Below are 25,376 nucleotides of genomic sequence, written 5' to 3'. Positions count from 1 at the left end.
GATGTGATAGGATTAGTGTCCTTATAAGAAGAACACCAGAGAGTGAGCTCTCTCCTTCCACCTTCCTTTTATCTCCCTGCCCCCCAGCCCCATGCACTTAAAAAGAAGGTCACTGGAGCACACAGTGGAAAAGTGCCTATCTATAACCCAAGGACCCAAGGTAAGAGCTCTCACCAGACACCAACCTTGCTGGCATCTTGATCTTGCAGAACTGTGAGAAAACAAATCTTTGCTGTTTAAACCACCCAGTTTGTGGTATCTTGTTATGGTAGTCTGAGAAGACTAACACACTATCTCTATTACTAAATGGTCCCAACTACTCTCATTTTCAGAAAGTGTACTTTGCTGAATTGTACCACATGAGAAACATTTCATTGAACATACAGGGAAATCAGATTCATGAAAAGTGCTTTGTATTAAGCATTATTTGCAATCGTTTGCAGTCAAGTTGCCTTGTAAAAATTCTGCTTACCCTTGAAGAGTAATGTACTCTTGGGAGCTTTCAGCCCAACAGCCACTCAGCATCGCAGCAAAATAACTAGATCTCGCACTTAAAATGGCTCTAAAGGGAAGAGGGGGAAAAAACACAGGCAAACATTTATGCACAATGCAAAATGTAATTTTTTATGAAACTCTTCATCTTTACCTCTTAAAAATGATAACAATCTGTTTGTCTTAATTGTATTCACTGGTAGATTTTAATAATACAAATTATAAGCCTATACTTATACCAAAGAATTTTGATTGCTTGATTAAAACATTAATTCCAATGTCCTTTTCATCTTTTTAATTTTTTCTCTTTTTTTTTTGGCTGCACCGTGCACTTGAGGGATCTCAGTTCCCTGACCTGGGACTCAATCTGGGTCACAGCAGTGAAAGCCCAGAATCCTAACCACTAGGCTACCAGGGAACTCCCACTTAATTTCTTCTCTTGAAAGCTCTTAAATTTTAGTAACAATTTCCATGAGTAAGAGAGTAATAAATCATTTACAAATGGAGAAATAAAGACCAAACGATGTCACGTAACATGTTGAGGAAACATCACTAAGAGACTAGAACTCTATAGGGGTAGTTCCACGTGTAGATGTATTTCTGATGTATCTGTGGGGAGGAAGGTGATCTCCGCTTCTTACTCTTCCGCCATCTTCTCCACCCCTCTCGAGACTAGAACTCTAAAGGTCCTAAGTTCCAGTTCAAACCTCACCATAATTATGCTCAAGAATAGCTACTTAGCTATCTCTTAAGTTTGAGAAAATGACAGTAAAGATATTTTCTTTTGAATGTCCATTCTATCTTCTCAGATAGAATGTTAATTCATCCATTCTTTCACTCAACAAATACCTACTGACTTCTATTCTGTGCTAGGTACTATTCTAGGGAATATAACAGTAAATGAGATACAGAGAAAATGTGAATATTCTAGTGGAGGTTGGGAGGGAAAAGTAGAGGGGGAGAGGAATAAGAGAAAGACACTTCTGGCAATGGCTTACTAGGTTGTCTCAGACCAACTCTCTTGCTGAATAGCTTGGAAATATATATATATATATATTACATATATATGTATTAGTATTTTTTTTTTTTAAAGAAAGAAAGAAAGCATGATTTGAAGGCATCAGAAAGCTACCGTGGTGGTAGCTTTTGCGACAAGTTGTAAGAGAGAAGACAAAAGAAGTGATCCAAGTATATTTTAGGTAACTTTTTCCATTGAGGCAACTGCCAAATATGAAAGCAAAAGCAATGGTTGAGAGGCTAAGAAGCTAAACATAGCTTCTGGCAATCTTCACAGGCTTGGAGGCACACAAATTGGAATTTGGGATCCAGCAAAGAGGAGAGACTTTGGTGGATGTCCCAGGATTCCAGCTGGACTCTGAAAGGTCTACACCTTAGGAAGAAGAAAGAACAGGAACTAGACAAGTCCTTATTAGAACTGAAGTCCAGCTTTTAATGAGCTCAATCCCTGACTGGATTAAAGTGATCTCCACCTAGCCTAAATGCTTTCCAGAAGCAAAAGGAAATCTTCATTAAAATTACATCACCCAGACTATTAAATTATTTCTATAAAGTTTCAATAAAATGTCCAAAGATAATCAGGCATAATAATGAATAACTAGAAAATGAAGGAAAAGAATTTCATTTACACTATTAGCAAAAAAGGTCAAATACACAGGAACAAATATAACAAAAAAGTACAAGACCTCTACATTAAAAGCTATAAAACATTGCTGAGATAATTTACAAAGACCTAAGAGAGAGCTAAACTGTGCTCATGGATTTGAAGACCCAAAACTGTTAACATGTCCACTCTGCCTAAATTAATTTCTAGATTCAACGCAGCCTTGATCAAGTTTTTTTAGTGGTACTGGAACTGGAGGTTTGGAGGGGAAAAAATGAATGTTGACGGTTAACCTCACACCATAACACAAAAATTAACTCAAAATGGACCAAAACCTAAATATAAAAGCTAATACTATAATATCTCTAGAAAAAAAACAGGTGAAAATCTTTGCAACTCTGAGTAGGCAAAGATTTCTTGGGAACCAAAAAGCATGAACCAATTTTTAAAAAAAACACAAAAATTTAAATTTTAATAAAATTTAAAACTTCAGTCCTTTTAAAGCCACTTTTAAGAAAATGGAACAATGAGCAAAATGTTGGGAAAAAATATTTGCAGAACATATATCTGCCAAACAACTGAATCCATAATATATAAAGAACTATACAACTCAATACAAGAACATAAGCAATCCTACTAAAAAATGTGCACACTCACACAAAAAATTATCAGATAAGAGCCAAATTGATTTAAATAGTTTTACTACAAAACTAATGTTTATGGTTCATTATAAAGAATAACATCACATCAAGTTTTGAGCATTAGATTAAAATTAGAAAAAGCTATGGTCAGAACAGTACATGATTCATTTTAAGGGGGAAAAAAGGTACATGTCTGTTTCTCAATAGTTTCTGTATATTAAAATTTGTAACAAATCACTCTCTTTAAGAGTGCTTTAAAAAACGGGTAAAAGATTTGAACAGAAACATCATAAGATATGCAAATGGCCAATAAGCACATAATATGATGCTCAAAATTGCTAGTGGTCAGGGTAATGCAAATTAAAACCACAATGTGATACCACTACACACCTACTAGAGTGGCAAATATTTAAGACTGACAACATTAAGTGGTGAGGAAAATATGGAAAAACTGGAACTCTTCACGGCATGCAGATGGGAGTGTAAAATGGTATAACTTCTTTGGAGAAATGTTTCTCAATCTCATAAAAAGTTAACATACACTTACCATATGACCAAGCAATTCTACTCGTAGGAATTTACCCAACAGAAATGAAAATATATATTCACACAAATACTTGCACAAAAATGTTAATATTAGCTTTATTAATAATAGCTAAACACTAAAAACAACCAATATGTCCAACAGGAGAATGGTTAAATAAATTGTGGTGTATGCATACAATGCAATATTACTCAGCAATAAAAACTGAGTGAAACACTGATATACATAATATCCAAGGATGAAGCTCAAAAACATTATGCTGAGCAAAACAAGCTCAATAATATGTCTGAGTTCATTTATATGAAATTCTAGGACAGGTAAAATAAATTATAATTTAGAAAATACAGCAATAAGAAAACAAACAGCCCAATTAAAAAATGGGCAAAAGGGCTTCCCTGGTGGCGCAGTGGTTGAGAGTCTGCCTGCCAATGCAGGGGACACGGGTTTGAGCCCTGGTCTGGGAAGATCCCACATGCCGCGGAGCAACTAGGCCCGTGAGCCACAACTGCTGAGCCTGCGCATCTGGAGCCTGTGCTCTGCAACAAGAGAGGCTGCGATAGTGAGAGGCCCGCGCACCGTGATGAAGAGTGGCCCCCACTTGCCGCAACTAGAGAAAGCCCTCGCACAGAAATGAAGACCCAACACAGTCATAAATAAATAAATAAATAAATAAAATTTTTTTAAAAAAATGGGCAAAAGATATGAACAGAAAACTCACCAAAGAAATACAGATGACAAATCAGCATGTGAAACTCAGTTTTTGCCTGGGGCTAGAGAGAGGGAAGGTACTAATGGTAAATGGACACAAGGGAGCTTTTTAGGTGATGAAACTTCTCTGTATCTTGATTTGGTGGGAGTTACCCAGGTTTATACATTAGTCAAAACTCATTAAATTGGACTTTCAAATGTGTGTATTTGATTGTATATGAATTCTAATTCAATAAATTTAGCTTTAAAAAAGGATGAAAATAAAACTTAATAAAGAAAATAACAGGCCAAGATGACTTCCTCAGTGAATTCAAATAAATATTTTAGAAACATACAAAATCAGTCTCACCCATACACATTAAAAAATGAATAAAATAGACAGAAAAGAAAAGAAATGCCTCCCAACTCATTTTATGAAGTCAACATAACTTTAAGACCTCAACCTGACAAGGACATTATAAAAAAAGGAAAGTTATAGGCCAACCTATCTCATGAATATACATGAAAAAAATCTTAAACAAAATATTGGCAAACTGAATCCAGCAATAAATAGAATATATAAAACATCACAACCAAGTTGAAATTATTCCAGGAATGCAGGATTGCTTTAACATTTCAAAATCAAGCAACATAATTTAGCACATTAACAAAATAAAGGAACAACACAAAAAAAGGATCATACACCATGATCAAGTTGTATTCATTCCAGGGTCACAAGGATGGTTCCACATACACAAATCAATCAATGTGATACACCACATCAACAAAAGAAAAGACATAAACCACATAATTATCTCAATAGATGCAGAAAAAGCATCTGATAAAATTCAACATCCATTCATGATAAAAAAAAACTCTTGCTAAAATGGGTATAGAGGGAACATACCTCAACATAATAAAAGTCATTTATGACAAACCCACAGGCAAAATAATACTAAAGGGTGAAAAGCTGAAAGCCTTCCTGCTAAATTCTGGAACAAGACAAGGATGCCCAATTCTATTCAACATAGTATTGGGAGCCCTAGTCACAGGAATCAGACAAGACAAAGAAATAAAAGGTATCCAAATCAGAAAGGGAAGAGGTAAAATTCTCACTATATGCAAATGAATGATACTCTATATAAGAAACTGTAAAGACTACGTACAAAAACTATTAGAACTGATAAATGAATTCAGCAAGGTAGCAGGACACAAGATTAATATACAGAAGTCTGTTGCATTTCTTTACACTAACAATGAAATATCAGAATGGGAAAGTAAAAAAAAAAAAAAAAAAAAAAAAATCCTGTTTAAAATCACACTAAAAAACAAAAACCCTAGGATTAAACCTAACCAAGAAGGTGAAAGTCTTACACACTGAGAACTATAGAACATTGAAAAAGGAAATCGAAGAGGATTGAAGGAAATGGAAAGATATCCATGCTCTTGGATTAGAAAGATTAATATTGTTAAAATGGCCATATTACCCAAAGCAATCTACAGATTTAATGTGATCCCTATCAAATTACCCATGACATTTTTCACAGAACTAGAACAAATAATCTTAAAATTTATATGGAACCACAAAAGACTCAGAATTGCCAAAGCAATCCTGAGGAAAAAGAACAAAGCTGGAGGCATAACCCTTCCAGACTTCAGACAATACTACAAAGCTACAGTAATCAAAACAGCATGGTACTGGCACAAAAAGAAACATATAGATCAGTGGAACAGAATAGAGCCCAGAAATAAACCCACACCTATGGTCAATTAATCTATGACAAAGGAGGCAAGAATAAACAATGGAGAAAAGACAGTCTCTTCAGCAAGTGGTGTTGGGAAAGATGGGCACCCATATGTAAATCAATGAAGTTAGAACACTCCCTCACACCATACATAAAAATAAACTCAAAATGGCATAAAGACTTAAATATAAGACATGACACCATAAAACTCCTAGAAGAGAACATAGGCAAAACATTCTCTGACATAAATCATAGCAATGTTTTCTTTGGTCAGTCTCCCCAGGCAAAAGAAATAAAAGCAAAAATAAACAAATGCGACCTAATCACATATCAGTTTTGCACGGCAAAGGAAACCATAAACAAAATGAAAAGACAACCTATGGACTGGGAGAAAATATCTGCAAATGATACAACTGACAAGGGTTTAATTTCCAAAATATATAAACAGCTCATACAACTCAGTAACAAAAAAACAAACAACCCAATCAAAAAAAGGGCAGAATACCTAGATAGACATTTCTCCAAAGAAGACATACAGATGGCCAACAGGCACATGAAAAGATGCTCAACATTGCTAATTATCAGAGAAATGCAAATCAAAACTACAATGAGGTATCACCTCACACCTGTCAGAAATGGTTGTCATCAAAAAGTCTACAAATAATAAATGCTGGAGAGGTGGTGGAGAAAAGAAAACCCTTCTACACTGTTGGTGGGGATGTAAATTGGTGCAGCTACTGTGGAAGACAGTAGGGAGATACTGACAAAGTGATTCTCAAATTTATATGGAAAGGCAAAGAACCTAAAATAGCCAACACAATATTGAAAAAGAAGAACACAGCTGGATGATTCACACTACCTGGTTCCCAGAATTACTACACAGTTAAAGTACTCAAAACAGTATGCACTAGTGAAAGTAGAGACTCATCGATCAATGGAATAGAGAGGTCAGAAATAGATCTACACAAATACAATCAACTCAGTTTTGACAAAAGCACAATGGCAATTCAGTGGAGAAAGGATAATCTTTTTAACAGTGGTCCTGGAGCAATTGGACATCCACATGCAAAAAAAAAAAATGTAGATACAAACCTTATACCTCACATAAAAATTAACGAATTATCTCAAAATGGATTGTATAAATATAAAATATAAAACCATAAACTTCTAGAAGAAAACATAGGATCTTGGGTTTGATGATGAATTTAGATATAACATCAAATGTATGATCCAAAAAAGAAAAAATTGATAAGCTGGATTCTATTAAAATTTTAAAATTTTGCTCTATAAAAGGCACTGTTAAGAGAATGAAAATCAAGACACCAATTAGGAGAAAGTATTTGCAAATCACATATCATATAAAGGACTTCTATGTAAAATATCCAAAGAATTCTTAAAATTCAACAGTAAGACAACAAACAACCTAACTTGAAAATAAACAAAAGATCTGAACCAAAAACTCTCAATAATATACAGATGGCAAATAAGCATATGAAAAGATCTTCAACATCATTTGTCATTAGGGAAATAAAAAGTGAAACAACAATAAGATACCAGTACATACCTATCTGAAAGACTAAAATCCAAAAAAAAGAACAGTATCAACTGCTGATGAGGATGAGAGGACCAGAAAGAACTCTCATTCATTGCTAGTGGAAGTGCAAGTGATAGAGCCACTTTGAAAGACAGTTTCAGTAAGACCTAAAAACTTATGTCCACACAAAAACTTGTACACAAATGTTTACAGCAGCTTTATTCATAATCACTAAACTAAGGCAACCATAATGTCCTTCAATAGGTGAACAGATAAACAGTGGTATATTCATTACAATTGAATACTACTCAGTGATAAAAAAAAAAAGAATTAGCTATAAAGTCAAAAACATGAATGAACTGTAAATGCATATTGCTAAATGAAAGAAATCAGTCCAAAAAGGCTACATGCTATATGGTTCTATTCAAATGACATTCTAGAAAAGGCAAAACTATGGAAATAGTAAAAAAAAAAAAGAAAAAAAAAATTGCCAGAGGGTTGGGGAGGGGGAAAAACTGAAGAGACTGATCAAAGGGGATTTTTAGTTGAAACTGTCTGTATGATACTGTAATGGTAGATGTAGGACAATATCCATTTATAAAAACCCACAGAGGTTTCTCATGCTTCAGTGCGGCCTGCGCTTTTCACATGTCGCCTCAGGGAGTGCTAGCCTTGTGAAGAAGCTCAGGGTAAAGGCACAGCCACCAAAGCAGAAGTGAGAGTGACTTGACGCCGGGCGGGAGACCCCAAAGAGGCCGCGGCCACAGGAGGCCGGAGGCCAGCGGCTGTCACCCTTCCCTGAGGGCTTCGACTGGGCCCCTCAGTCTGCACACCGGCTGAGCACCACCCGCTTAACGGACCCCATCTTGCCTCACATGGCCAACCCAGTCGTCCTGCTGCCAGAATGAGCTGAAGTCTGAAAACTGCTCAACAGGACCAGGCATAGCACGGGACTCTTCTCTTGTGGTTTCACGTGCCAATGACCACTACCTTGATAATTCCCTGTGGCTGACAGGGTCTTGGTGCTCTAGCCTGGTGTCAGGACTGAGCCTCTAAGGTGAGAGAGCAGAGTTCAGGACATTGGACCACCAGAGACCTCCTGGCCCCACGTAATATCAGTCAGCGACAGCCCTCCCAGAAATCTCCGTCTCAACCCTAAGACCCAGCTCCACCCAACGGCCAGCAAGCTACAATGCTGGACACCCTATGCCAAACAACTAGCAAGGCAGGAACACAACTCCACCCATTAGCAGAGAGGCTGCCTAAAATCATACTAAGTTCACAGACATCCCAAAACACACCACCGGACACGGCCCTGCCTACCAGAAAGACAAGATCCAGCCCCACCCACCAGACCACAGGCACCAGTCCCCTCCACCAGGAAGCATACACAAGCCACTGGACCGACCTCACCCACTGGGGGCAGACACCAAAAACAATGGGAACTATAAACGTGCAGCCTGAGAAAAGGAGACCCCAAACACAATAAGTTAAGCAAAATGAGAAAACAGAGAAATATGCAGCAGATGAAGGAGCGAGGTAAAAACCCACCAGACCAAACAAATGAAGAGGGAATAGGCAGTCTACCTGAAAAAGAATTCAGACTAATGATAGTAAAATGATCCAAAATCTTGGAAATAGAATGGAGAAAATACAAGAAACGTTTAAAAAGGACCTAGAAGAACTAAAGAGCAAACAAACAATGATGAACGACACAATAAATGAAATTAAAAATTCTCTAGAAGGAACCAATAGCAGAATAACTGAGGCAGAAGAACAGATAAGTGACCTGAAACATAAAATAGTGGAAATAACTACCACAGAGCAGAATAAAGAAAAAATAATGAAAAGAATTGAGGACAGTCTCAGAGACCTCTGGGACAACATTACATGCACCAACATTTGAATTATAGGTGTCCCAGAATAAGAAGAGAAAAAGAAGGGGACTGAGAAGATATTTGAAGAGATTATAGTTGAAAACTTCCCTAACATGGGAAAGGATATAGTCAATCAAGTCCAGGAAACGCAGACAGTCCCATACAGGATAAATCCAAGGAGAAACACGCCAAGACACATATTAATCAAACTATCAAAAATTAAATACAAAGAAAAAATATTAAAAGCAGCAAGGGAAAAGCAACAAATAACATACAAGGGAATTCCTATAAGGTTAACAGCTGAGCTTTCACCAGAAACTTGGCAAGCCAGAAGGGAGTGGCAGGATATATTTAAAGTGATGAAAGGGAAAAACCACCAACCCAGATTACTCTACCAAGCAAGGATCTCATTCAGATTCGATGGAGAAATTAAAACCTTTACAGACAAGCAAAAGCTAAGAGCATTCAGCACCACGAAACCACCTTTACGACAAATGCTACAGGAACTTCTCTAGGCAGGAAACACAATGGAAGGAAAAGACCTACAAAAACAAACCCAAAACAATTAAGAAAATGGTATTAGGAACATACATATTGATAATAACTTTGAATGTAAATGGATTAAATGCTGCAACCAAAAGACACAGACTGGCTGAATAGATACAAAAACAAGAGTTGTATATATGCTGTCTACAAGGGATCCACTTCAGACCTAGGGACACATACAGACTGAAAGTGAGGGGATGGAAAAAGATATTCCATGCAAATGGAAATCAAAAGAAAGCTGGAGTAGCAATTCTCATATCAGACAAAATAGACTTTAAAATAAAGACTATTACAAGAGACAAAGAAGGACACTACATAATGATCAAGGGATCAATCCAAGAAAATATAACAATTGTAAATATTTATGCACCCAACATAGGAGCACCTCAATACATACAGCAAATGCTAACAGCCATAAAAGGGGAAATCGACAGTAACACAATCATAGTAGGGGACTTTAACATCCCACTTTCACCAATGGACAGATCATCCAAAATGAAAATAAATAAGGAAATGCAAGCTTTAAATGATACATTAAACAAGATGGACTTAACTGATATTTATAGGACATTCCATCCAAAAACAACAGAATACACTTTCTTCTCCAGTGCTCATGGAACATTCTCCAGGATAGATCATATCTTGGGTCACAAATCAAGCCTTGGTAAATTTAAGAAAATTGAAATCGTATCAAGTACCTTTTCTGACCACAATACTATGAGACTAGATATCAATTACAGGAAAAAATCTGTAAAAAAATACAAATGCATGGAGGCTACTAAATAACCAAGTTATCACTGAATAAATCAAAGAGGAAATAAAAAAATACCTAGAAACAACTGACAATGAAAACATGACGACCCAAAACCTATGGGATGCAGCAAAAGCAGTTCTAAAGAGGGAATTTTATAGCATTACAATCCTCCCTCAAGAAACAAGAAAAATCTCAAATAAACAACCTAACCTTACACCTAAAGCAATTAGAGAAAGAAGAACAAAAAAGCCCCAAAGTTAGCAGAAAGAAAGAAATCATAAAGATCAGATCAAAAATAAATGAAAAAGAAATGAAGGAAACAATAGCAAATGTCAACAAAACCAAAAGATGGTTCTTTAAGAAGATAAACAAAATTGGTAAACCATTAGCCAGACTCATCAAGAAAAAAAGCGAGAAGATGCAAATCAACAGAATTAGAAACAAAAAAGGAGAAGTAACAACTGACACTGCAGAAATACAAAGGATCATGAGAGATTACTATAAGCAACTATATGCCAATAAAATGGACAACCTGGAAGAAATGGACAAATTCTTAGAAAAGCACAACCTTCCAAGACTGAATCAGGAAGAAATAGAAAATATAAACAGACCAATCCCAAGCACTGAAATTGAAACTGTGATTAAAAATCTTCCAACAAATAAAAGTCCAGGACCAGATGGCTTCACAGGTGAATTCTATCAAACATTTAGAGAAGAGCTAACACCTATCCTTCTCAAACTCTTCCAAAATATAGCAGAGTGAGGAACACTCCCAAACTCATTCTATGAGGCCACCATCACCCTGATATCAAAACTAGACATGTCACAAAGAAAGAAAACTACAGGCCAATATCACTGATGAACATAGATGCAAAAATCCTCAACAAAATACTAGCAAACAGAATCCAACAACACATTAAAAGGATCATACACCATGATCAGGCAGGGTTTATCCCAGGAATGCAGGGATTCTTCAATATATGCAAATCAATCAATGTGATACACCATATTAACAAAATGAAGGATAAAAACCATATGATCATCTCAATAGATGCAGAAAAAGCTTTCGACAAAATTCAACACCCATTTATGATAAAAACTCTCCAGAAAGTAGGCATAGAGGGAACTTACCTCAACATAATAAAGGCCATATATGACAAACCCACAGCCAACATCGTTCTCAATGGTGAAAAACTGAAACCATTTCCTCTAAGATCAGGAACAAAACAAGGTTGCCCACTCTCACCACTATTATTCAACATAGTTTTGGAAGTTTTAGCCACAGCAATCAGAGAAGAAAAAGAAATAAAAGGAATCCAAATTGGAAAAGAAGAAGTAAAACTATCACTGTTTGCAGATGACATGATACTACACATAGAGAATCCTGAAGATGTTACCAGAAAACTACTAGAGCTAATCAATGAATTTGGTAAAGTAGCAGGATACAAAATTAATGCACAGCAATTCTTGCATTTTTGTCATTGCACTAACAATGAAAATTCTGAAAGAGAAATTAAGGAACACTCCCATTTACCACTGCAACAAAAAGAATAAAATACCTAGGAATAAACCTACCCAAGGAGAAAAAAGACCTGTATGCAGAAAACTATAATACAATGATAAAAGAAATTAAAGATGATACAAACAGATGGAGAGATATACCATATTCTTGGATTGGAAAAATCAACATTGTGAAAATGACTATACTACCCAAAGCAATCTACAGATTCAGTGCAATCCCTGTCAAACTACCAATGGCATTTTTCACAGAACTAGAACAAAAAATTTCACAATTTGTATGGAAACTGAAAAGACCCCGAATAGCCAAAGCAATCTTGAGAAGAAAAAAAAAACAAGCTGGAGGAATCAGGCTCCCTGACATCAGACTATATTACAAAGCTAAAGTAATCAAGACAGTATGGTAATCAAGACAGTATGGTAATCAAGACAGTATGAATATATAATGGAGAAAAGACAGCCTCTTCAACAAGTGGTGCTGGGAAAACTGGACAGCTACATATAAAAGAATGAAATTAGAACTCTTCCTAACACGATACACAAAAATAAACTCAAAATGGATTAAAGACCTAAATGTAAGGCCAGACACTATAAAACTCTTAGAGGAAAACATAGGCAGAACACTCATGACCTAAATCACAGCAAGATCCTTTTTGACCCACCTCCTAGAGAAATGGAAATAAAAACAAAAATAAACAAATGGGACCTAATGAAACTTAAAAGCTTTTGCACAGCAAAGGAAACCATAAACAAGACAAAAAGACAACCCTCAGAATGGGAGAAAATATTTGCAAATGAAGCAACTGATGAAGGATTAATCTCCAAAATTTACAAGCGGCTCATTCAGCTCAATATCAAAAAAACAAACAACCCAAACCAGAAATGCGCAGAAGACCTAAATAGACATTTCTCCAAAGAAGATATACAGATTGACAACAAACATGTGAAAGGATGCTCCACATCAGTAATCATTAGAGAAATGCAAATCAAAATGACAATGAGGTATCACCTCACACCAGTCAGAATGGCCATCATCAAAAAATCTACAAACGATAAATGCTGGAGAGGGTGTGGAGAAAAGGGAACCCTCTTGCACTGCTGGTGAGAATGCAAATTGATACAGCCACTATGGAGAACAGTATGGCGGTTCCTTAAAAAAGTAAAAATAGAACTACCATGTGACCCAGCAATCCCACTACTGGACATATACCCTGAGAAAACCATAAGTCAAAAAGAGTCATGCACCACAATGTTCATTTCAGCTCTATTTACAATAGCCAGGACATGGAAGCAACCTAAGTGTCCACTGACAGATGAATGGATAAAGAATATGTGGCACAGATATATAATGGAATATTACTCAGCCATAAGAGGAAACAAAATTGAGTTATTTGTAGTGAGGTGGATGGAACTAGAGTCTGTCATACAGAGTGAATAAGTCAGAAAGAAAAAACAAATACTGTATGCTAACACATATATATGGAATCTAAAAAAAAATGGTTCTGATGAACCTAGGGGCAGGACAGGAATGAAGACGCAGAGGCAGAGAATGGACTTGAGGACACACGGAAGGGGAAGGGCAGGCTGGGATGAAGTGAGAGAGTAGCATGGACTTATATATACTACCAAATGTAAAACAGATAGCTAGTGGGAAGCAGCCGCATGGCACAGGGAGATCAGCTTGGTGCTTTGTGACCACCTAGAGGGCTGGGATAGGGAGGGTGGGAGGGAAACGCAAGAGGGAGGGGATATGGGGATATATGTATACATATAGCTGATTCACTTTGTTATATAGCAGAAACTAACACAACATTGTAAAGCAATTATACTCCAATAAAGATGTTTAAAAAAAAAACCCACAGAACTTTATAGTACAAGTGAACCTTAATGTATGCTAATTAAAACAAGACCACTTAGGAGGAGGTCAGGAGATCCCAGGATGCAGACTGTGACAAAATTACCTAACTGTATTACAAATGTATGAAATAACCTCATTGAAGGGAGTGGGAGATAAAGGTACTGGCCTAAATAACTTTGGAAATGAGTATAGACTGTACAAATAAAGGCAAAGCAACTGCATAGTACAAGCAGTGTACTCTAGTTCAGCGGTCCACAACCTTTCTGGCACCAGGGACTGGTTTCATGGAAGAAAATTTTTCCATGGACTGGCGGGGTGGGGGGATGGTTTCGGGATGATTCAAGCACGTTACATTTATTGTGCACTTTATTTCTATTACTATTACATTGTAATATATAATGAAATAATTATACAACTCACCATAATGCAGAATCACTGGGAGCCCTGAGCTTGTTTTCCTGCAACTGGATGGTCCCATCTGGGGGTGATGGGAGACAGTGACACCCAAAGTGTGCTGCTTATGTCCAGTCTACTCCGTAAGATGCAGCTTAACTGTCACTTGCCACTCACTGATAGGGTTTTGATATGAGCCTGTAAGCAACTGATCTATTATGGTGTCTGTGCAGTCAAACCTCTCTGCTAATGATAATCTGTATTTGCAGCTGCTCCCCAGCACTAGCATCACTGCCTCAGCTCCACCTCAGATCATCAGGCATTAGATTCTCATAAGGTGTGTGCAACCTAGATCCCTTGCATGTGCAGTTCACAGTAGGGTTCGCGTTCCTGTGAGAATCTAATGCTGCTGCTGATCTGACAGGAGGCGGAACTCAGGCAGTAATGTGAGCGATGGGGAGCGATTGTAAATACAGAAGAAGCTTCACTCGCTCACTTGCCCGCCGCTCACCTCCTGCTGTGTGGCCCAGTTCCTAATGGGCCATGGACCGGTAACAGTCCGTGGTCCAGGGGTTGGGGACCCCTGCTCTAGTTGGTGAAGTTGTTTCCCATGCAGGTATGGATTAACAATTCTGAAACCACTATACATGAATACTGGAATTGAATGATTAAGTATTAGATGTTGGATGATGAAAGCCAGTTTCTCATTAGTATAGTGGAAGATTATAGACAAGCAAGGAGGTAAGAGTAGGATGATCAATGTGTTAGTATGATTAGTGTTGGAGATCTCACAATGAATTCATTTTTAGCTTAATACAAATAAAGATGGGTTCATACAGAAATATTTATAGATATGTGCATATCTGCAGATTAATATATACACATATATTTCCTTGCTCTGTCAGCTGAGAGGATCTAAAAGAACGAGCAACAAGCACATGCAGTGTCCAAACAGTAGTTTCTAATACCATTAGAATAAAAGGAATCAGGGTTCATTAGAGAAATGTTTGATTCTAGGACAGATGAGTCTAGAGTATCTTTTAGTGTCAGAAAGTAAAGAAATGCTACACACACAGACACACACACACACACTGATGGGGGGGTTGTATGTCAAGAACCAATTGAAGGAGCTCCCATAACTAAAACTGGAACAATTTCAGCAAAAAATAAATAGGCCAAAATGCAAGATAAACCAAATTACAAACCAAAGTACCAAAATGAGCTGAAGTACAAAATAAATATCCATGAGTACATGCTGACATACAGAAATGACTGAATAAATAAAGAGGGGAGAAAAGACAAATTTCTTGTATAGAAGAATGCCAAATAATTCAGGTAGATACTATCCCCTCAAGAAGGTGGACCATAACTCCCCATCCTTTAAGTGCAGGCTATACACGGTGACTTACTCCTAGAGAGTACAGTATAGAAATGGGAGATGGGGGAGAGGGGAGTAACTTTACAGTGAAGAAACCAGACAAAAACCAGTGTAGCCAAGTGATCAAGGTTAACATAAAGAGTGATAAGTCAGGCTGATTACATGTACCCTTGAAATGATGTAATAAGAATGGCAGTTTATCTTTGTGACCTTCCTCCCCAAAATTCATAACTCATTTAATCATGAGAAAAACATTAAGTAAACTACAACTGAGGGACATTCTTGCCCTCAGAATACTTGTCCAGGACTCCTCAAACTGTCAAGGTCATCAAAGACAAGGAAAGTCTGAGAAACTATCACAGCCAAGAGAAGCCTAAGGAAACATGACCACTACATGTAATGTGGTATCCTGAATGGGATCCTAGAATAGAAAAAAGACATTAGGCAAAAACTAATGAATTCTGAATAAACTATGGACTTTAGTGAATAACAATGTCTCAATATTGGTTCTTTCATTGTAACAAACGTACTATACTAAGATGTACACATAAGATGTTGATAATAAGGGAACTGGGTGTGGGGGCATATGGGAATTCTCTGTACTCAGTTTTTCTGTAAATTTAAAACTGTTCTAAAAATAAAGTATATTAAGAAAAAATTTGGGTTTCTGCTTCCACCCATGAAAGATAACAAGTATGGGACTTGCCTCACCTCCATTAACAAGTAGGAAAGTGAATAAAATATGACACTGAAAAAAAAGGCAGTACAGAACTCTGATCCTTAAGAGAAAGAAAACAAATGAGGTAAGCCCTACAATCATAATACTTTTCTTCCCAGAAACAACTAGATCATGGCACAGGGAAGATAAACAGAAGCAGAGCCTAGTTGTCTTGCTGAGGTGAGAAGACAAATATGGGAGCTTGGGAAAATGAGTCAGCTGGAATTTATGGGGCACAGTACAACAGAAGAGGAAGTTAAGAAAAAGAGCTCCAAAAATTAGAGGAGGGATCCCGTTGAGCCTTCATCTGAACACAATCCGAGCACACATAGGGTAAAACTTCATGAAGCCCAGCAAAGAATAAAGGTCAGGAAGCTATAAGCCTGTTCATACAGGGCAGGCAGATCAAGTTCCTTCTGGCCAGGACTGAATACTGATCCTAGGTCCCAGAAGGGTCACACCTCAGTAGAAGAGCTATCCACCCTTCACAGTAAAGGCTACTCTAAAGCCACCCTAAGTTTAAAAACAAATCTCAGAAAGATGAAGATGATCCACAATAACTTAATTGCCTGCTAAAACAAACATCAACACTTTTAAAAGAGAGACAACAAAATTCAAACACTCAACAGCATACTATTCATAATGTCCAGAATCTAATAACAAATTAACAGGTATGTGAAGAAGTGGCAAAATATGAACTATAATCAGGAGAAAACTCAGTCAATAGAAATAGACCCAGAAATGAAAGAAATGATGGACTTAGCAGAAAAAGCATTTAAAAATGCTATTATAGGGACTTCACTCATGGCACTGTGGTTAAGAATCTGCCTGCCAATGCAGGGGACACGGGTTTGAGCCCTGGTTCAGAAGATCCCACATGCCGCGGAGCAACTAAGCCTGTGCGCCACAACTGCTGAGCCTGCACTCTAGAGCCCGCGAGCCACGACTACTGAGCTCATGTGCCACAACTACGGAAGCCCGCATGCCTAGAGCCGGTGCTCCGCCACAAGAGAAGCCACTGCAATGAGAAGCCCGTGCTCTGCAAGGAAGAGTAGCCCCCACTCCTGCAACTAGAGAAAGCCCATGTGCAGCAACGAAGACCCAACACAGCCAAAAATAAATAAATAAAAAATAAATAAATAAAATAAAATCTTATTATAGATACACTCAAGGATTTTTAAATAATGAACGTAAGGAAGAGATCTTTTAAAAAACCAGACAAAACTTTTAGAGATGAAATATACAATATCTGAAATGAAAAAAAATTCATGAATGGACTTAAAAGATTAGATACTGAAGAAGAAAAGATCGGTGTACCTGTGTATATAGCAATACAAATTATCCAAATAAGACATAGGAAGAAAAAATAAACTGGCTAAAAAAAAGGAGCTTAAGCGAGCTTGGGACTAACATAACATAATTGGAGTCCCAAGTGGAAAGGAGAAAAAGAAGAGGATGGTAAGAAAACTTGAAAAAAATAACAGTTGTAGAATTTCCAAATTTCCTAAAAACTATAAACCCACAGGTCCAAGAAGCTCAATAAATCATAAGCAGAATAAACAAAAGCACAAGATATAACCAAATTGCTAAAAACTAATTATAGAGAAAAAAACTGTAAAGCAGCCAAAGAAAAAGGTACATCAAATACTGACATGCAAAGCTAGACATATCACAAAAATAACAGTTGTAGAATTTCCAAATTTCATAAAAACTACAAACCCACAGGTCCAAGAAGCTCAATAAATCATAAGCAGAATAAACAAAAGCACAAGATATAACCAAATTGCTAAAAATTAATTATAGGGAAAAAAACTGTAAAGCAGCCAAAGAAAAAGGTACATCAAATACTGACATGCAAAGCTAGACATATCACAGGCTTCTTGTTAGAGACAACACAAGCCAAAAAAACAATGAAATTACATGATTAAAGCACTGAAAGAAATAAAAATCACAAATTTATAATTTTGTATTCAGCAAAAATATCTTTCAAAAATGGAGGCTAAATGAAGACTTTTCTAGACAAACAAAAGCTGAGAAAAGTCATTGCCAGCTGAACTCTATTACAGGAAATTTAAAGAAAGTTCTTTAGGCTGAAGGAAAATTACAACAGGTAGAAACCTGGACCTACACAAAAGATTGAAAGTGCCACAACTGGTAATAGTGGGTAAGTATAACTTTTTCCCTCATTTAAAAAATTACTTAAAAGATAATTGTTTAAAAAATTAATTACAATTTATAGTGGGGTTTTGAGTATATATAGAAGTGAAATGTATGGCAGCAATAACACAAGGGACAGAAGGGGGAAAATGTCCTAACATTATACATAAAGGTGTATAATATTAATTGAAGGTAAATGGTAATAACAACGCATATTGCAAATCCTAAAGTAACTACTAAAAAAACAAAAACAACACACACACACAATATAGCTAATAGGCCAATAGTGGAAATAAACTGGAATTAAAAAATTTTTTTTCTCAATTAATACAAAGAAAAGAAGGAAAGAGGAAAAAGAAAACAAAGAAAAAATGAAAACAAATAGTAAATAGTAGCCTTAAATTCCAACATATTAATACCTATATTACCATAAATGATCTAGATTCTCCAATTAAAAGGTGAGATTATGAGACCAAATAATAAAAGAGCAAGACGTAACTATAGCTGTCTACAAAAAATTAATTTTAAACCCATTTAAAATACAAAGACACAGAGAGGCTAAACGTAAAAGGATGAAAAAACATATACCATCTAAATGTTAATCATAAGAAAGCTGGAGTGGGATGCAAACTAGACTTATTGTGATGATCAGTTCATTATGTTAAACACCTGAAACTAATACAATGCTATATATCAATTATACCTCAATCTTTAAAAAAGAAAGAAAGCTGGAGTGGCCCTATTAACATCAGACAAAAGACTTCACAACAGGAATATTACCTGGGGTAAAGACTAATATTTCATAATGAAAAAGGGGTCAATTCATCAAGAGGAAATAACAATCTTAAATGTGTGTGTACCAAATAACAAACCTTCAAAATATATGAAGCAAAACTGATAGAACTGAAGGGGGAAGTAGATAAATTTACAATTATATTAGAGACACCAACATTCTTCTCAGTAATTAACAGAACAAGTAGACAAAAAGTCAGTCAAGGATATGGAAGACTTGAACTAAACATGCTAAACAGCATGCTAGCCATTTCCTTCTAAATAAGATGAAAACCATCTGAGGCTTAAACAATTACCCTGCCCTTAAGACAGAAACTTAGAAAACATTCCTATTTAATTCAGATACAAGCCTCAGTTTAAACAATTATGCTGTAGATAGCATGGTGTATTAAAAATCTTCATCAGATTTTTCATTTTCCAACACACCAAAGTTTTTTTCTCTTTTTGACTAAATTTAATCTCAACTGACAAGGCTGCTTCTGGCTCTGTAGAGATGCCCTAATTTCCCCCCTTTCTCTTGCTTTATAGTACATTGCTATTCAATACTTCCTGATTTTAGCTGAACTAGATTCACTACTCCAGGCAGAATAATGGCCTGGATTACTCAAAGAAACTCTAAATAAAGAATTTTTCACTAGGACTATTTTTTTAAGTACTCTTGTTCCAAGAATATATTTTTTTCCTTTTAGTTCAACATAACTGAATAAGGGTTAAACCCAGAGCAGTGAATCCAAACTTTCTGATGCTGTCACCATTACCCATTACACTTTGCAAATATTTTAGAGAACATAAACTTTAAAAATGGTAAAGTTTTTCTCTTGAGACATCCATTTTGACATACATTGACTACAGCTTTCATAGGATTAGCCTTTCCTAAGTTAAAAAATGATTTGTGAAGTGCAATGGATGCCCTGTTATCCAGTACAATGAGGACTGATAGTTGTTTGGTTAATCTAAAAATTAGGAGAGAATTTTTTAAATGATTTGTCTATATCATAATCATTTTATTCAAACTTAAAAAATAAATATGTATTCATTTACAAATCTTTGACCATACAAGGCCAATCTTTATTTTTTTATTGTGGGTTTGCTGATTGGAGCCTCCTATTTCTTGCAAAAACTATATATACCCACATACCCTGTCTATGATTTTTAGTTCAAACTTCTCTGAAGTGAAGAAATTTAAAAATTTTATGAAGCAATCTGAAGTACAGAATAACTTAAGACTTTTATAATTTCCCCTCAAACTTTTATATTGTTTCATCTAAACTGAACTCAATAGCAGTTTTACTTTATTTTTTAATTTATCTTTTATTTTTTGGTCATGCCACGTGGCATGCGGGATCCCAGCTGCCCGACTAGGGATCGAACCTGTGCCCCCTGCATTGGAAGTGTGGAGTCTTAACCACTGGACTGCCAGGGAAGTCCCTGAATTCAACAGCAATTTTAAAAGTGCCTCTCCTGAGAGGAGTCTGGGGGAGAATGGATACATGTATATGTATGGCTGAGTCGCTTTGTTGTGCACCTGAAACTATCACAACATTGTTTATCAGCTATACTCAGATATAAAATAAAAAGTTAAAAAAAAATCTCAAAGAAAAAGTGCCCCTCCCTTATTAATCTTTCTAAAACATTCACTTTAGTTTTCATTGTAACAACAAATTCTTTTCATACTTCATGTATCATTGGTTTATATGATATGTCATTAAGTCATGCTATCAAAATAAGAAATTCAAATGGCATCAAACAGGTTTGGGAATAACCCCAAGTGACTCAGGAGACACAAACTCAATGAAAGGAATGGAAATGTTATAGGTATACCAGAGAATGACATCCTAGCCATATTAAGATGTTCATAACCCACTTTAGTGTATGGGAATCTGGAATTTTATTACAATTACTTCATAAAGCTTCCTGGCAATCCTAGTAAGATAGGGAACAGCAAACTTTTTCTGCAAAGGGCCAGATAGTAAACATCAATATAAATATATTAGGCTTTTCAGGTCCCTGTTGCATATTCTTGTTTTGTTGTTGTTGTTGTTGCTATTGTTGTTTTATACAAAAAGAAGCCACTGACCGGCTTTGGGTTGGGTCATAGTTTGCCAACCTCCACTCTAAGATAAGGTAGAAAAGGCAACAATGTGCCTCCCTCCCAGATATCTAATATATACTTATAGCAACTAACGTTTACTGAATGCTTCCAATGTGCCACAGAATCATGCTAAGTGCTTTATGTACATTATCAGATTCAATCCTCACAGCCATCCTATGCTACAATTACTATCATTATTTCTTTTACAGATAAAGAATTTGAGACTTGGAGAGATTAAGTAACTTCTCAATAATTATTAAATGGTACAATCAGAACTTAAACCCAGAAAGACTGACTTCTGAATTACTAAACTGTATACTTCTGAAAAAGTTTTCAGCTGATGGACTCAAGAATATATAGCTGGGGCTTCCCTGGTGGCGCAGTGGTTGAGAGTCTGCCTGCCAGTGCAGGGGACACGGGTTCGAGCCCTGGTCTGGGGAGATCCCACATGCCGCGGAGCGACTAGGCCCGTGAGCCACAACTGCTGAGCCTGCGTGTCTGGAGCCTGTGCCCCGCAACGGGAGGGGCCGCGATGGTGAGAGGCCCGCGCACCGCGATGAAGAGGGGCCCCTGCTTGCCGCAACTAGAGAAAGCCCTGGCACAGAAACGAAGACCCAACACAGCCAAAAATAAATAAATAAATAAATAAAAATAAAAATAAAGGAATTCTTTAAAAAAAAAAAAAAAAAAGAATATATAGCTAATTAGTCATATGGCACAGACTAGGACATTGATCTCCTGACTCAGTGCTGATTTACTAAATATTCAGAGAAATCTACATTTTAAAGGGAGATGTGACAGCATTTTAACCCCATGAATGAATGTCTGATGTTATAATACCAGGCACTGAAAAAAAAAAGGTATTCTGGAAGGGATATAGGATCTTAAGTGTTACAAGGCTAAAATTAGGAATCACTGCCCTGCTTTTTCAATAAAGCAGCACAAGAGAATCTTAATTATGGAATACTGAAGTGCAACAAATAAATTAGTTTAAAAATATAGCAGATTCAATTTCACTCAGAAAACATTAGAATAATAATTAACACTATAAAATGGGAGATCAGCAGTGGAGTGGATAATAAGGTAGGTACTTAGAGGTAGGCTAAAGATGACAGGAGGAAATAAAAGTAGAGAGAAATGCCCAATACACAGATGGTATTCATCTGGTGATTGAGAACAATTCAGGAAAGAACGTAGTGTTACAGAGAGAGATCCACAACAGGAGTAATGTGTTGTAGTACTCCAGGAAGCAATACTTAGAAAAGTAGTAACATAATTAACAAATGGGATCCATGAACTCTAATGGGTCCTTTTATTATAACCTCTCTCCCGCCAAATAAAAAGAGCTCTCTTTGTTTCTCCTTTGCGCAGAAGTATTGGAGATAAGCAAGGACAAAGATGTGGGAAGGGTGGAGAAGTTATGCTTTGGAGAGGGAAAGGCCTGTGTAGAGGCAAAACAGTGTAGTAAATGTGACCTTCCCTGGAGGCCTACTACTATCCCTTTCCTCCTTGGACTGGGGGGAAATGCAAGTGATTCAAATCACCTTTCTCTCCTTGTCCCACGTAAGTAAAGGACATACAGACTGTTGCTACCATCTACACAAAATCTCGTATCAAAGGCCTATTACCTGGATGATGATAGCAAACACTTACATGGTACCGACTATGTGCCAGGCACTGTTCAAAGTACTTTAAATGCTTTTAGTAATTTAATACTCATAATAACCCTATAAGATGAGTATTATTATAATCTCCATCGTTGATGAGGATGCTGAAACACAGAATGGTTAAATGACTTCCCCAAATTCATACAGCTAAAGATGGTAGAGCTGGAATTCAAACCCAGGCAGACAGGCTCCATACATAGTCCACATACTCTTAACTACTCAGTTATAAATGACTTCTTTGGCTTAGTTGTACCACCACAAGCAAGTGATTGTCATCAGATCGTCTTGCAGCACATAAAGGGCTCCACGTATTGGGCTGCAGATCAAGGGAAAGGCTGGACAGAGCAACTAGCAACTGGAGACATAATCTTGGAAGAACTGGGATACCAGGGATGTTTCTGAAGAAGGAGCTTGAGCATAAGAGAAAGACAGTGACTCAATAAAAGAAACTATCTCTTTACCATACCAGTTTGGACATTAAACTAGCGAACTAAACTGTTCTAAAATTTGAGACCTAAACTGAATGTAATTCTGCCCATAAATCCTGGTCCTTGTGAGTACTTGCACTGATCATTAAATATATGAGTACATATAATTAAAGCAGTCATTTTACAAACGGATTTTTAGCCATACCACTAGGATAAATGCTGACATTGATCATCTAGAACAAGAAATAGTTCAGAAAGTTCTGTTGCTGGGCTTTAGATTATATTATATGATACAAGCATACATTGGAGATATTGAAGGTTCAGTTCCAGACCACCACAATAAAGCAAGTCACACTAATCTTTTGGTTTCCTAGTGCATATAAAAGTCACGTTTACACTATACTGTAGTCTAATAAGTGTGCAACAGCATTATGTATATACCTTAATTTAAAAATATTTTATTGCTAAAAATGTTAACCATCATCTGAACCTTCAGTGAGTTGTAGTAGTAACATCAAAGTTCACTGATCACAGAACACCATAACAAATATTATAATAATGAAAAAGTCTGCAATATTGTGAGAACTACTAAAATGTGACACAGAGACACGAAGTGAGCCAATGCTTTTGGAAAAAAAATGGTGCCGACAGACTTGCTCGATGCAGAATTGCCGCAAACTTTCAATTTGTAAAAAACGCAATTATCTGCGAAGTGCAATAAAGGAAAACGAAGTACGCCTGTGTTTTCTAAACTACTGACATAATATTCTTTGAACTGAATAATAAAGTAAATATGTACAAACAAAGAGATGTTTAAGTTTGGAATAGGAAGGTAATCTTGGGATTTAGAATTTGCCATTTTAACTCACATAAGGGCACTAACAACAAAGCAAGAAAACTTAAGCCAGATCTTCCTGAAACACATTCTCAGGAAATTGCCTTTCTAGTTAATATAAATTTATTTTTTATTGCTAGGTGAACAAAATAAGCCAGAAATGTGGGCAAGAGCTGTCCTAAAATACAAACCTAATATTCTAGATCCAGCTCTTAAACAGTCCACTGTCAAGCAGTACACAGGGAGAAGCCAAATACAGGCACTGTTTGAGGACATACTGCAAATCGTCACAGCGTCCTGCTTTCCCTTTATGACAATAGCCTTAGGGCTCCATAGGTAGAATTTTGCTAGGATGCCCATACGGTTTCAAGAAAAATCTGGCACAAAATAAAATCAAAGTAAATTAATTTTAAAAATAAAATTGTGTTGTTCCCCTACCCCAACCAAAAAGAAAGGCGTGTGTGCACGTGCGCACACACACACACACACACACACCACTTGGGAATATGTATATTCCCAAATATGAGAAATACATATCCATGATATGGAAAATATATGAATAAATCTGTATCACACTCTTTATTTTACTATACATAATGCAGATTTCATAAAAAATAGGAAAATGTGTTTTCAAAATATATTTACAACACATACGTTCCCAGAAAGAAAAGTTCAAATTCTGAATGGTAGTCTAATAGAAACTGGCAATCCTAGAGTTTAGCAATGTACTACAGTCAGTTAACTGGCAAAACCAGTATGATTTCTGAGAGTACAAACATCACTACTATTTGGCTTGGTGGATTTCTATAATCTAAACTCACTGCTAATTTCATTAAGGGCTGTGTACCCTTGAACCTACAAGACTGCTTCTTGCATCTGCAAAAATAGTCTGGTTCTTCCTCTTCTGCAGCACCAGAATAACTTAACATTCTATATGAAACACAAAGAGGTAGGGAGGAGAACTCTGGGTTCCTCAGCTTTCTGGTTCCAATTCTAGTCTGTTATGAGGCCAGCTGTACCTCTTTCCCTTGAGTTCCAAGAAAAAAACCTGTATTTTTATTAACATCTTTTCTTTCTTTAAGCAGATTTTAGTTACTTA

General features: G+C 36.5%; 1 protein-coding gene across 2 annotated transcripts in view; it reads right to left on the bottom strand.

The window, feature by feature from the left end:
* BTBD8 (BTB domain containing 8) overlaps window positions 1–25,376 on the bottom strand; it is a 91,575-nt gene that overhangs the window by 42,845 nt on the left and 23,354 nt on the right. For both annotated transcript variants that reach the window (XM_007169607.2, XM_057534812.1), the window contains exon 5: window positions 473–562. In XM_007169607.2, the coding sequence (XP_007169669.2) occupies window positions 473–562 (90 nt within the window). The remainder of the gene's footprint in view (window positions 1–472; window positions 563–25,376) is intronic.

This window comes from Balaenoptera acutorostrata, chromosome 1 (genome assembly GCF_949987535.1).
Source record: "Balaenoptera acutorostrata chromosome 1, mBalAcu1.1, whole genome shotgun sequence".
Classification (NCBI taxonomy): domain Eukaryota; kingdom Metazoa; phylum Chordata; class Mammalia; order Artiodactyla; family Balaenopteridae; genus Balaenoptera; species Balaenoptera acutorostrata.
This window is presented reverse-complemented; position numbering and strand designations above follow the sequence as displayed.